We start from the raw sequence: 14,078 nt of genomic DNA, 5'->3' as shown, positions 1-14,078 counted from the left end.
AAATGAAATGATGGTGTAATTCCAAAATAATCAACTACTTCAATTAGGACAAGTGATTCTTTATTAGAGTGGTGAGGTTGAGTTTCTGTTTGAGTTTTACGGATATAAATAATTAGTCTATTTTTAATAATAGTATGTTATTTTCTTGTTAATTTGAATTTCTTGATCGATTTAAAAATATCGATTTCTTGTGTATTGAATATTATAATAATAGTACATTAATTGGTTTAAAACTATATATATATATTTAAAAAAGAAAAAAAAGAAGAAAGAAAAGAAACTTGTACGAGAGATGAAATTAGGGGCGGGGAGCAAAGATTGGCGTGTCAGATTTACAAACCTTCTTGGAGTTATAAACCCTAGACATTATCTTTGAACCACACAAATTGGTGTGGAAATTTGAGATTAGGGAATGGATTTAGGGTTTCAAAAGGGGCATGCAATTTTTTGATTACTTTGAGGGAAAGTCATCTTTTTGTCTCTTATCCCATGGGATAATTAATTAAAAACCCCTCCTCTTTTACTTAGGTTTTCTAAAAAGATGTCATTTTTCTACTCCAGAAATTTATATAATAAGAGATAGTTATTGGGAGTTTAGGACCACTTTTCATGATTTTGGTGTAAATAAACATAAATTGGATAAAGATTAAGGGTCAGTCTCGAAATCATCCATCTTTTGTCGTTAATTACTTTGACTGCATAATTACTAAATCTGCGTCCACCATTCTTCAAATATTAATTGGACTTCCATAAAAAGATTGACTCACAATTTTTAACTCTTATCCTGCAATTAAAATTGGTACGTTAATTCTTTTATATTTTCATTTTTTTCATTAAAAGAAATATTATTTATAACAACTACTCTCTTTTTTTTGGATAAAATTACTATTTGTCTTCTTATATTATGATTCTTTTGTTTATTGATATTCAAGTTTGGAATATTAAAAAAGGATATATTTCTTTCTCAGAAATTTTATTTTTATTAAATTAAACACCATCATTCATGGAAATCCCAGATCAATACTAATGCTCTCATTTATCAAAGAACCTGTGAGCCCAACTACCCAAGAATGAGTCACCCATGTACACTAAAACCGAAGGATCAGCCCAATTGGATGGCCCAATGACTGAGGGAAGACATGTGTGGTTCTAACAGGAAGCCACTTGGCTTCTTAGGAGGAAAAAATTTATACCCGAATCAGGTTTGTCGAACCATCATCAATAGAGCAAGTGTGATATACTTATCATGCAATTAGTTATTTTTTTTGAATTGTATGCCACTCATACGTTAAGTGTATGATATTTATCATGTAATTTGCAAACAATAGTTATAACTCATGCTGAGGTGTGGAATATCATGACCATATTTTGGAAAAACAAACAAATAAATTATAATTTTGATCCTGCAACTTAGAAGAAAGACAATCATGCCATCACCAATTAGAAGAAAGACAAAACAATAACTTCTTTATATTGTAATTGTACATATACTTTTGCACGTATATACGTATTCTCTAATTACTAGCAACAACAACAAATATCCCCATGTGTACTTAATAAGCTACAAATATGCCTCATACACGTATAATGTAATCCAAGGCACTTTTTACTACTTGGGAAATTCTTGTAACTCAAATCGAGTTTGTTCGAATTTGAATTAATTATATGATAAGTATAATATAATTGTTGTGTGATTGATATATATTTTAGAAACGATAATCAATCACATAACAAGTATATAATATCTGTTATGTGTGATATATATTTTAGAAACGATAATCAATCACATAACAAGTATATAATATCTGTTATGTGACAAATTTAGTCGGATCAAACTCGATTTGAGCAACAATTTTTTCTTCCCAACTTCACCTACAAAAGATTAAACCCTTAAAAAAGAACAAACATGGAAGTTTATGAAGGAGATAAAGATAAAGGATAGATGGTAATAGAAACAGAAGCAACTGGATGGCGGGCATATGTATGGTGGTTGTCCGTCTAGGCGGACTTGGAACCAGGAAGCTGGATCCATTGGAGCTGAATTTCGAGTTCACCACACTCGACGTTTTTGAGTCTGAGGCACATGTCCTGCAACACCTGACCGTCTGTCCAGACGATGCAACTCTCCTCAGCCAGGCAATTAGCCCTACATGGTTGTACTTTTGTGATGATTGTACCATCTGGGACGCCATCAAGTTGCATGCTTACTGCTTCCAGGAATTGAGTAATACGAAACTCAGCATCTCCCATGGGGTCGTCTGGGCTGAAAGTGTCGTGGTCGAACACCGTCTGCATGCAATCCGTCATTTTATTATTAATTGTAGGTATGAAATTAATAGAAGGATGGATGGTGTGAGTGAAAAATTAATAAACAGTACTGACCAGAGAAACGGGGTGATTAGGATCGGAAACAGAAAGAGTCAAGTCCTCATTCCATTCAGGATTGATATCCTTATTGATAACGCGAGTCTTGAGCTTCTGTTTCCCCATCCTCACAACAACATACGGATCACTGCTTCGGACATCACGAACAGCAAGATTAATACCTCTCTTCACTCGAATCCTCAGCAGTCCCAACAGAGTGTCGATTGATGATGAGGTCGATATCGATGTCTTTTGAGGACTATCAGCTGCTTCGCCACCACCCATCACAGACACCATATATAATTAATTTCACCCACTACCTACTACTACGACAATTCTGATCTCCTTTTTTGTCTTAATTAATTTCTCTTCAATTCTCTTCCTCCCAAACTCATGAAATTAACTTTCTCGATCGATCCTCTCAGCTGCCACAAAACCAGATATGCATACGTACATTCATCATATATCCTTATTCATTATAATTACAACAACAAATGGGATACAAAATAAACAGACAAAATTTTCACTCCACATGCATGCATGCATGAGATGGGATGGGATGATGATGATGTGTAGGATTAATTTGTGGGAATGAACTTACTTTTGTGGAGGTATCCTTTGGAGAAACGGAAAGAAGAGTGAGAAGAGGGATCGATTAAAGCTGATTTCAATTAATTAAATATAATGTTTGTGTTTTGTGTTTTATATATATATATATATATATATATATATATATGGATGAAAGAGAGAGGGGATGCTTGCATGCATGCATTGTTATTATATAAATATGGAAAATGGGCGGTGGTGTGCCTAATTGTTCGATGATGATGTAATGGTGCAGGAGTGCTATGGCGAGAACGCCGGCCTGTCATTGCTTCCTGTCCACACACACACACTGTCCCTTTCACGGTGCTGCATTTTCTATTCTTCTTTATATATAATGTTATTTCAGATAATACAATGTATATATAATTTGAAATGTTAATTTTTTATGTATTTATTTGTGAAAATAGGTGATAAGAATGAATTATGTTACATTATTGTTGTTTTAATTGAAATTGTATTTTTGGTCAAATATATATTCTTTTTTAGAAAATCAAGAATTATATAAGTACTTTTGATATATAGAGCCTAAATATTTTTTAATCTCTAGACGTGCTATTTCCTTTGGCACGGGATCGATGTGAAGTGATAAACTAACAAAACATAATGGTGGAATACTTGGTGCGGAATGATACACGATTGAAATATAATCTAAAGTAGGTTTGTGGAGTGCAAAAATTGAGCCGAGAGTGGATCTCCATGTTGTTGGCCTAGAGAAAGATGTGTAGATCAAATTAACTACACTATGTCTCTATTTATAGGACTCTTTGGGATAGAATTGGATATCTGATTAGTACAATCTATATGTAATTGGAAAACTGCACGTGTTAGCTACCTAATATAACGATCAAACGTGGATTTAAAGGGTGTTTTGGCTAAGATGTTTTAGGAGCTTATATATATTGGATCTTATTTTAAAAATAAGCCCCTAAAATATTTGGATAAAATAAGATATTAAAGTTTATAAAATATTTTCACATCTTATGAAATTTTAGAATGTTTGGCATAATAAGATCTTTTATTGGTAAGATGATAAAAAAAGGACATTATACTATTATAATCAAATAAGTAGTTATTTTTTTAACATATTTTATTTAAATATTTTAAAATACTTTCATAAATAGTTCACATTAGTTTAACTCCAAATAAAAATTTAATAGATAATTTTTTTATAAAAAATAAAAAAAATAATGAATTATTACCTAAATTTTTGCTAGTAGAATATTAACATAGATATATAATTAATTATTTTTTTATCATGACTATATCTAGTCATAAAATTTATAATATCTTGTATTTATATTTTTTCAACAAATATAATTTCAATAGCAATTTTTTTATGTTAACAATAATAGTTTATTATTAAATTAATGAAGCATTTTCTCATTTTCAAATACAAAAAAAATAGCAATAAAATTCTTTATATCCTTGTGTATGTGTGTGTGTGTGAGAGAGTGGTTGTGTATGTAAGGATATTTTTATCTAATTATATATTAATTTTATAAAGTTTATAAAACGTTTTAAAAAAAGTTAGAAAAGTTAATTTTTTTAAGATCTTATAAATTCTTTAAAAAAAATTGTCAAGCACCTTGTTTGAGCTTATAAACTCTCAGTCACCTTATAAGATATTTTGATGAGCTTATAAGCTTAGCTAAACACCCTCGACTTGTCTTATTTTGACGAAAATATGACTATTAACTTGAAATCCAGAGAGACAAATACTTGCTGCTTGATAGGGCAGATTTCAAAGATACAGGAAGAATTGGCTAGAGATTTTTTAGGTAGCATTGCCTGAAATTTGGAGAGTTGTATGACGTGGAACCTCTATTGTTTGTTGAGTCGTCATATTGAATTAAACTTGTTTGTGACTAGTGTAAATCCAAAAATTATGGGTTTAGTACTTTGGTCCTTTGTTTTGGGCAATTAGAAAAATAACCGAGGAAGATATCAATTAGTACATATAAGAATAAAATATATAAATTAATACGTTGTTTTTCAAAAATATAAAAAGAAAAAAAAACCAGCCTTAGGGTATTATTGACCAAAAAAAAAGAAATGATACAGTAACCGTTGGTTATTGAAAAGAGTCCTTTTTTAAAAAAAAAATAAAAATATTAGTATAGTTTTAGATCAAGTGGTCTTCAGACTATAATAATATCACAAAGGCATTTTATACAATTATCATATGATAAGGGGCTTTTTTGCATTTTTACTAAAATATAAGGAGGTTTTATGCATTTAACCTTTGAGTTTCCCTCCAAATGAAACAGTCAAAACAATGGAGGCGGAGGAGCCATGGGAAGCTTTAGATCTAGACGATTCTGACCTCCCTTCTCTCCTCCGCGCTTGCAAACGACGCCGTTCCCCCTCCCCTACCACCACTGCTACACCTGCTGCTGCAAATCCTCTTCCTCAATCGCCTGCCTCGCAACCCTCTCAAAACCACCCCGAACAACTACAACACCAACCACCGCCTTCCACTTCGCGCCCCCGCTCTATTCCTGGCCCCGCCGGAGCAGTTCAAGCGGCCATTCTTCGTAAAAATCTTGACTCCGAGAGTCTGAATTTCTCCTGCCGTCGAGATGGTAATTGCGAGGACCTTAACGGTAGCAATCATAGTGATGGAGTAATTTCTACACAAGATTATATAAGGAGGGCAATGGAAGACACTGCCGAATTTGATGATGACTTCACTGGACATCCTTGGCTTTCTGCGCTCCAATTCCTCGGTACTGTGATAAATTACCGCCCACGAATTTTATTTAATTCTTTTATGCTTTGATAGGTTTCAACATTTTATGTGAGATTCTCGCGTATTTAGTGTAGCTTATATGTTTGTGTTTTTTGCATAAACGTATTTCTTGTTTATTTGTTTGTTTTTAGATGTAATGAATGGCAATGTATCCCGTGTTTCTCTTCTGTAGGTGCTGAAGCTGGTGTGATCCGAAGTACACCTATCAGCTCTATCAAGAAATGCCTGAATGCTGGGAAGGTTGTTCAGGTATTAAATAAGATTTCCGAAGGCACTGCAAGCTAACAAAAAGTTTGACTTATATTTCTTAAGAGAGAGGTTGGGATATGGATTTGATGGTAAAGTTATAAATAATATTTTAGAAGGAACAAGCACCAGATTACTGGTATAGGCAAACTTGAAACTGAAATAGCTGAGTGAAGAGAAGCAAAAATTGATACATAAATGGAGAACAGAGGTCGCAAAAAAGTCCGTTGTCCACACGTTGAAAATAATATAACCTGATTGTTTGCTTAAGCTATATATGTGATGTTTCTGTATGGTTGAATTCAGAAACCCATTATTTGCTCCATTACATGTTTGATTTTCTGGTGTTAGGTTGTGGCTGTTATTAAGTCATGCACACCAAATGGTCTTGGGGGTCTGATGGTGTTATTAAAGGTATAAAGGAGAGCATACTAATAATAACAAATAACGATAATAATAATAATAATACACTGAACTTTATGTTACTGACTTCATCATTTCCAAACTTAGGACCCTACAGGTACAGTTGGTGCTACCATTCATCACAAGGTCCTCTCTGAAAGTGAATTTGGAAAGAACATCTCTATTGGGTCCGTTTTAATACTTCATAAGGTACACTCAAAATCTATTGTGCTCTGCTTTAGTGTTGTATTTTCAGCAACTGATGAGAAATTGTGTTTCAGGTTGCTGTTTTTGCTCCTGTAAGGTCAGCACACTATCTCAATATAACGCTGAGGAATATGGTGAAGGTGCACTTTGTTTTCCAGCATGTCCCATTATGAAATGGTCAATGTGATGACTTCAAAAACCTAGAACTTCATTGGTCAATGAATATATATATATGTATAATATTGTGTTGTCGCTGCGACAAATGCAGTTTACTATTTTATCGTGCAACTTCTCCTTCTCTGTTTATCACATAATTAAGAGTTGTAGAAAACTTCGTTGTAGTAAAAATTAAATAAAAAGGGCCAATGAGTATATTCATCACAGTAAGCATCAACCATAAATCCAGCTGCCCTTGCAGCAAGCCATCTCTGCGGCAAGTATCTCTTGTGGGCAGCAGTTTGTTCAGTTGCAGAGGGCATACATTATCTAATGTTCACACCATATATCATACTTGTATTCTTGGTAAAGAGTTTTCTTAAGCTTGTTGTCCACTTGCTCTAGCATGAAACAACAGTATTACACAGTCCTATTGACATTCTTAACATATATGTTTTTGACTAGTTTAGGTGCTTGTGGTACCTCTTGGCTCTCATCGTCACTGCTTCCTTTGGTCATATCTGCAGGTATTCAGCCAAGACAGTTGCTCAACTTCAAAACTTCAAGGCTGTGCATATCCTGTCCAATATGCTGATCCTGGTATTGGTACATCAAAGAGTTTACTTTATCAGCAAACTCTATTTTGCTGCTAACATTTGGTGGCGAAGAGATCTTTCAAGAATCTCTTTTTCACCTGGACGCTAAACAGCTGAAAGTCTTTGCTCAGAGAAAGAAATCTATCTAATATTTCGTACACTTGATGCATTTCAGAATATTGTGGAAAAGCGAAAGCAATGGAGATGACCACTATGCAAAGTGTCACAGTGGAAGCCATTGAGAAGAGACAATGCACGAGAGAGGCTGAGAATTTGCAAAGTTTTAGTGTCATCCAGAGGCAGAATCTTTTCACTGTAAGTGTTCGATCAAAAAATAGTGCCACCATCAGTGAAAGTGCAGCCTGGAGAGAGCCTAAAAGTTTAAGCCAAGATGCCTGTAAAGAAGTACCTGAACAAATGACCAGAACTAGGATTACTGCTGACCACCTAGAGTTTGTGAATGGCAATGATAAAAGTAAAAGAAACGGCAATGACACTAACGATATGACCAATTCAGTTGGGAAAAGTAGTTGTGAAGAGATTCAAGGAGCTGATGTAGTCCAGATGCAAAGGCAGCCTCAGATATCGAAAACCTCTCTGCCACAGTGGACAGATGAACAGTTGGATGAACTTTTTGCTGGTGATGAAGATGGTGGCTCTTTGTTCTGGTAAAATTTCCTCTGGCAGCATTTTACAAAGATTTCAGGAATTAACTGAACAGATACTGGAAAAGAATGTATATTCCCCACCCCACCATCCTCACCAAGAAAGAAAGGAAAAAGAAAGAAAAAAGAGCAAACCCTTACGGGACACGTTTTGTTTTTAGTGAGTAAGAGATAACAGAACTTGACAGCTTATAAGGAAAGAAGAATTTTTGGTTCCAAGTATCATCTTTTTACAACTTGTTCTTTTAATTTATATCCACCAAAGCAAATTTATGGAATGAAAGTATCTTACAAACTGAAGCAGGTATATCGAGCAGTTGCTTGAGCTATTGTTCCCATTTTTATCTATATTTAGCTGTATATATCAAGCTTTGATGTCCCCTTTAAAATTTATGCATGAAGAAATCATGGATAACGTCGATCATATTATTGAGGGTGCAGCCACGAACGGGGATCGGGATCCCACTCTGAGAGTTTATCCTCTTGGTTTTCTGAATTTTAAATCTAAAATCATATACCAAAATTTTCTTTTGAAGCAATTATTATACATCATATAACTATGATTTGAACAATGGGATACTAAATCTTTTAAATGGCTTGTAACTAGTACAAATGGTTTTGGTTTGAAATATTATAATGAACTAATTTAATCTTCGATAGATTTCTGATCATATCATAATACCAATTTCAATTATAAATTTCCATTCATACCATAATGCCAAAGATTCCACTAAACTAGCAAGCGTCTTTTATGATATGAACACACACACACACACACACACACACATATATATATATACATACATTTATATTCATTTATTTATTTTGGCATTGATTCTCACTTCAAAAAGCTAATTCTCTAGAGGAAAATGGGTTTCAACCGCTTTACAGGAACAAACCCATAAACAAGTTGATAAAGAAACTAATAAAAATTTAGTATCTGATTCTTTAATCATATAAACTCATTCTCTTAAAAATTCACCAAATATTTTTCAAGATCTCATAAAATATTTTGTTAAGCTGATCACCTCACCCAAACACCCTCTTATGCCAACTCTTTGGCCTCTCAGAAATAGTTTGATGCAAATTCATGGGAAATAGAAGCACCATTAATCGTTTCCAGGACAAAGATGTTACAGTGTTCATACTGTCAAGCTCAGCCAAAGGGATCTCCAGATTATTTCCAACATCATCTCATGTTTCAGTCAACAAATTCCTACGAGTTCAGAAATATTTCATCACAACCTTTGATGTAGCAAAGTATGATTTAGCCCCATTCCTGTTCTATTTGTGAGCATCCGCCAGATGTGTGGATAAACTGTTTGGACAACAGGTACAAAGACCATAGCAAATTTAGGAACAATGCTGAATACATCATAAGAGGAAGCACTTACAAAAACAAGCATAGTTCTTTTCCTAGTCATTACATTGACTCTCAGGTACATGCAGTCATTCCCATGAACACAAGCAACCACCAAATTGCGGCTCAGAAGCACAAATTGAGATAAATTTTACTTCGATACAATCTACACTGAGAAAAATGTGAATGCAGATCAAAAGATGTTCAGCCAGCAATGCGCCGGATGAACCAAGAAGTGCAGCAATATTAGCAATAGACATCCACCACTTGTAATAACAAGCTAAAAAGCAAACAAACATGTTCAGCTGCAATATCTACTTGGTAATTCAATCGCAATAATGATCACCACCAGCATATAAAGCATGCTCTAATCCATTTAGTGTAGAGCACTAGGGCAAAGAAGTTTGAGCAACACTTGCTAATATCAGGAAGAACCAGAGAAACTATAAACTTTTTCAGGCATTGTTCCCCCAGAGATATCAGAATTCACTTCTACCAGGTTAATGTAACAAGAGTGTGTTTATTGTTAGCTGAGGGACCAAAAGAAATTTAAAAAAAATTATGGAAAATATGGATACTACCAAAAAAATAAAATGACCTTACAACCTGAAATGTAAAGTTTAACTGAGACAAAAATCGCGCTATACTAAACAAATAAATGATGTAAACTACAACTACTGAGAATGTACCGTGCTCAGGTAAGTATTTCTCATCAGGTCCTCTTGCTACATGACAAAAAGGGAGACCATCATCAAGACCTCCATTTCTAACGCAAATTGGTAATTGGATTTGTAAAGATGATAGTGGCTCCATGGAAGAACTGATTTCTCAGTTTACACAAACAACATTTTGGCAACTTGAGGTATTCTTGATGCTTCATCCATTATAATGAACTACTGAAACAACTTCTTCAGCCTGTCCAAAGACTGAGCTGCTCTTCTATTATTTGGCTCAAGAACGAGTGCATATCGGAAATCTGCGAGATAAAAGTAGAGTTTGAGGAAAATTGAAGAAAGTAACAGCACAAGAAAGTTGGTAGAGTGCCTTCACACCACGAAACACGAATCATCATACATCATACTGTATGTGAACCAAAGCAGTAATGCGAGAATCCAGATAGTTTTCTTCTAATAAGAAACAAAGGTCAACCCAATCACGCTAACATCAACTATTCTCGAGGCTCGACCAAGAATATTCTCGATAACACTTTAAACATATTAAATTTCTGATTCACTCCAACTCCCCTCGCCTTTTTCTGCATCCCAGAGTTGATTCACATCACATTTACAAAACAAGCAAAGAAAAAATGGACTAACCTTCCATTGCCTCTTTACAGTATCCCAACATTTCCCGTGCTGTTCCCCTCCTCAAATAGGCCTTTACATTCTGCAAGTGTACCAAAAGTATCAGGCACATGTCATGTGTTTCTTTATCCAAATACAAAATTCCCATACCAACCAAGGAGCAGGGAATCGTTTGCAAGAGGCATACATGTTCAGATCAAACAATACACAATAATGGTTGCACCGCCAAATAAATACCAGATGCAACCTCCTCATCTACATGAAGCACAATAATTCGAACAGAAGGTCCCCAAAGTTTAAAAAACAAATAATCACATATAATCTCATCAAATTTCATCAGGTGGAAAATGCAGAAACTAGTAGTTGAAACAAAAACGGATGTAAGAACATCCTTGCATTGCCAAGAATAAGGCATATTGAATTACACAAAAGTATAGTAGTGGGAAAGCCTTTGAGGTTAGGTCTAGATACAGTAGACTCAAGCGAAGTTTCTCAAATTACATCCAGCCCAAGTTTGTTATCACCTTACATGAAACCAGAGCCGCTGGTCTCCAAAACCGAAGCAGTCATTCAAAAACTCAGTTTAAAAACAAGTTTATACATTGCATCAATATTTTGTAACAATTGCACTGCCAGGGTTTACCAAATTGCAACCATTAAACCAGTAACAGAGAAATACAGTAGTCGTCTTAATAAGAACACCTGAGGACATGCACAAGCAACCTCTACAGCCATTTCTGTCGCAAGATTTAATAACTCCATTTCTCAAATTGGAAGGCAAAAGATTAAATGAAAGAAAACCACAAATCATCACAAGACATCAACTACATAGTTGGAAACAAATTACTAAAGCTTCACATAATATGCAGAAGTCATATCTTAGGCAAGGTGTGCGGTAACAAGACCCCAAAGAAGATAGAACATTTTTAAGAGACAGAGAGACAACCTTCTTATCCAGATCAATGGCTTGAGTACAATCGGCTTCAGCTTGGATGAAACTGGCAAGCAAGAATGAATTAGCAACATATATAAAATCTCCAAGCAGATGAAATAAACCAAGAAGCTTTAAAAGCTCAACTACCTTCGCATCTCCAAATAAGCTGCAGCCCTGTTACTGTAATATGTTGCATTACTACTGTTTAGTTTGATGGCTTCTGTATAAAATCCAATGGCTCTCTGCCACTGCTTATCTTTGAATGCTTGATTGCCCTAAAAGAGAGATGATTAATAGAACGTCAAGATCTCTTCAGAAGAATATCACGAGTTAACTAAGCAACAGGTTCTAACCTAATTTCTTTGCCAACGTACAAAATTAACAGGACCGGAAGAAGATTAACGAAAATCCTCAATCCACTTCGACAAGAAGATATGAAAGAGAATTCAAGGAAACCTAAATGGGCAGGGTTGCAAATAGGTCAAGATCAGAGTAGTGGGGCAAGCATGGGTGAGTGCATGCATGGAAAAAATTACAGCACACTGTTATTCTTAGGATGAGAACCGCTGAATTTCATCCAGAAAACTGCCCATGTAACTAGATTAACCCATCTCCTTAATAGGCCTGAAAATTCACCTGCTAGTTTACTTCTCTACATGCAGAAGATTGATATGCCACAACTTAGAAATTTATTCACCTAAAGGTCAATAGAAAACAAATGCAGAAAATACAATTCAACATTCTGGAAGGTTCCTAGGAAATTTTGCACAGAGAATGCCACAAAACTAACATTACTAACTCCAAATGCAGAAAATATATGCAATGACAGTGTACAACAAAAGACTTACTCAATTCATTTTGTTGTAGAGGCAACTCATGTCAGCACCAAAAAGACATGTTCAGTTAGGAATTACCTTTTCTTTGGCCATCTCCGCTGATGTTTCCTGTGTAACAGCTTTACTAGATGATTTAGGCTTTCCAGCTGTATCAACCTGTTCTTGTAGAGATGCATATACAGTCTGCAGAGTGTCAAGAAGAAACCTATCACCCCCATGCCTAGCTAGGAGTGACAAAGAAACTGGGCACTTTTCATACACACCGAGCGGTACGGCAACCTACAATTATAGTAGAAGCCAGTGTGAAAACATATTATACTCAATGTTACCACTAGAAATGTGTGTGGAAAAGAGAGGGAATTTTAACCTGGCAGCATCCTGACATACTACCTAAACTTGAAAGAGTAGATGCTCGAATAAGGAATTCCTCTGAAAGAACATCCTTGGCACCAAGTTTCGGAGGTGGATCAGAAGAGGTTGGAATTACTAATATTCCATCATCCTGCTTAGACCATTTTTCAGATAAAAAATAAGTAAAACTATGGCATCAAGCAAAGATGCGAAAAAGTACCAAATTCAGGCCAAACATCTGGAAACAATATTGGCTAGAGAAAGTATCTCTGCTAAGAGCACAGAAGAGCTGCTTTCCTCCCATCCCCACCCCAGGTTTGTTGTCATAGCAGCACAGGTACTTGACATTATGATGTTAAGGACCAAGAATCTCATGGAAGTGCTAGAAAATTATGAACCCTTTTCTTAATCTAAGTAATTCTGTAAACCAGATAACATATAACAATAAAGGGCACATGAAATTACGATGTAGCAATGGCAACAAACTCAAGCACATATTTTAAAAAGAAAAATCCGACCTCAAGTGAGATTCCTTGGTTATATAAATCATTAGTGTTACTGACTATTAAGTGAGAAAATGACTAAACCAACTTCCATTTGAAAGTTCCTAGAATATAACAGCATTATATGCTAAACCAAAGACTTCATAAATCCAAATTACAAGACAGAAAGAGAAGGTGAGGCAGTGGTACAGGGCGCTGACAAACAGAAAATCAATTCACACAACAATTTGAAACGGATCTAATGATTTACTACAGCAAAAAAGTAATTTCTAATAAATAAAATGCAAGAAAGTCATCTTCACAGTACCCAGAAAATGTAAAACCAAGAGTTGTCACGTCTTTACTTCTCATTTGATTTGGAAACAATTTATTAACGCATGCATGACTAGTGCCCAGCTTTGAGGAAATTAAACAAGAGAGCAGAAAAAGGTAAAGAGATCAGTTCGGTTAGCCACTTAAGCCTCCACCGATCAGAAGCAAAGAAAAACTAATAAAAGCATGTCTTCTAGAATACATAAGACACCATTAGAAATCTTAACAGGTAACAACCAAAAAATATATCATGTCAAGCTGGATAGTTTAATACCTTTAACAGCATATTAATAGCTGAACGCAATTCACTCCTGATTGTGTTACATTTTTCAATGTCTGCATCAGTCAGACCCGAAACATCAGGTATTTGCGCTAAGATAACAGGATCCAGACTGGGCTTTACGGAGTTGATCCATTCATCATGATTTTGTTTGAACTCGTACCTGCAGGAAATCACAAGGAATTACTTTACTCAAGATTCAGTGAA

The 14,078-nt window shown here is 35.0% G+C and overlaps 3 protein-coding genes across 4 annotated transcripts in view; 1 reads left to right on the top strand and 2 right to left on the bottom strand.

The window, feature by feature from the left end:
- On the bottom strand, window positions 1,796–3,071 carry LOC105166516 (protein C2-DOMAIN ABA-RELATED 4-like). Its single transcript, XM_011085897.2, has 3 exons — window positions 2,966–3,071; window positions 2,383–2,789; window positions 1,796–2,289 (listed from the first exon to the last, which is right to left on the bottom strand). The coding sequence occupies exons 2-3, from the start codon at window positions 2,659–2,661 to the stop codon at window positions 1,999–2,001; spliced, it is 570 nt and encodes a 189-aa protein (XP_011084199.1). The 5' UTR covers window positions 2,662–2,789; window positions 2,966–3,071; the 3' UTR covers window positions 1,796–1,998.
- On the top strand, window positions 5,210–8,251 carry LOC105166506 (uncharacterized protein C17orf53). Its single transcript, XM_011085887.2, has 7 exons — window positions 5,210–5,696; window positions 5,892–5,968; window positions 6,317–6,379; window positions 6,476–6,577; window positions 6,649–6,714; window positions 7,258–7,330; window positions 7,502–8,251. The coding sequence occupies exons 1-7, from the start codon at window positions 5,246–5,248 to the stop codon at window positions 7,996–7,998; spliced, it is 1,329 nt and encodes a 442-aa protein (XP_011084189.1). The 5' UTR covers window positions 5,210–5,245; the 3' UTR covers window positions 7,999–8,251.
- Window positions 9,774–14,078, bottom strand: part of LOC105166488 (outer envelope protein 64, chloroplastic) — an 11,373-nt gene continuing 7,068 nt past the window's right edge. Inside the window, exons 7-13 of one of the 2 annotated variants that reach the window (XM_011085867.2) lie at window positions 13,866–14,034; window positions 12,793–12,930; window positions 12,504–12,704; window positions 11,737–11,864; window positions 11,602–11,653; window positions 10,668–10,737; window positions 9,774–10,327 (exon numbers count right to left, since the gene is read on the bottom strand). In XM_011085867.2, coding sequence (XP_011084169.1) covers window positions 10,245–10,327; window positions 10,668–10,737; window positions 11,602–11,653; window positions 11,737–11,864; window positions 12,504–12,704; window positions 12,793–12,930; window positions 13,866–14,034 — 841 coding nt within the window. In that variant the 3' untranslated portion in view covers window positions 9,774–10,244. The remainder of the gene's footprint in view (window positions 10,328–10,667; window positions 10,738–11,601; window positions 11,654–11,736; window positions 11,865–12,503; window positions 12,705–12,792; window positions 12,931–13,865; window positions 14,035–14,078) is intronic. The other variant, XM_011085878.2, reaches the window with a different exon arrangement.

This window comes from Sesamum indicum, linkage group LG1 (genome assembly GCF_000512975.1).
Source record: "Sesamum indicum cultivar Zhongzhi No. 13 linkage group LG1, S_indicum_v1.0, whole genome shotgun sequence".
Classification (NCBI taxonomy): Eukaryota; Viridiplantae; Streptophyta; class Magnoliopsida; order Lamiales; family Pedaliaceae; genus Sesamum; species Sesamum indicum.
This window is presented reverse-complemented; position numbering and strand designations above follow the sequence as displayed.

Bases quoted from the DNA above. Each gene is read 5' to 3' on its own strand.
- LOC105166516 (XM_011085897.2), bottom strand. From the start codon at position 2,661: ATGGTGTCTGTGATGGGTGGTGGCGAAGCAGCTGATAGTCCTCAAAAG. The intron at 2,290-2,382 runs GTCAGTACTGTT...GATTGCATGCAG, and splicing joins CTAATCACCCCGTTTCTCTG to ACGGTGTTCGACCACGACAC.
- LOC105166506 (XM_011085887.2), top strand. From the start codon at position 5,246: ATGGAGGCGGAGGAGCCATGGGAAGCTTTAGATCTAGACGATTCTGAC. The intron at 6,380-6,475 runs GTATAAAGGAGA...TTCCAAACTTAG, and splicing joins GTCTGATGGTGTTATTAAAG to GACCCTACAGGTACAGTTGG. The intron at 6,578-6,648 runs GTACACTCAAAA...ATTGTGTTTCAG, and splicing joins CCGTTTTAATACTTCATAAG to GTTGCTGTTTTTGCTCCTGT.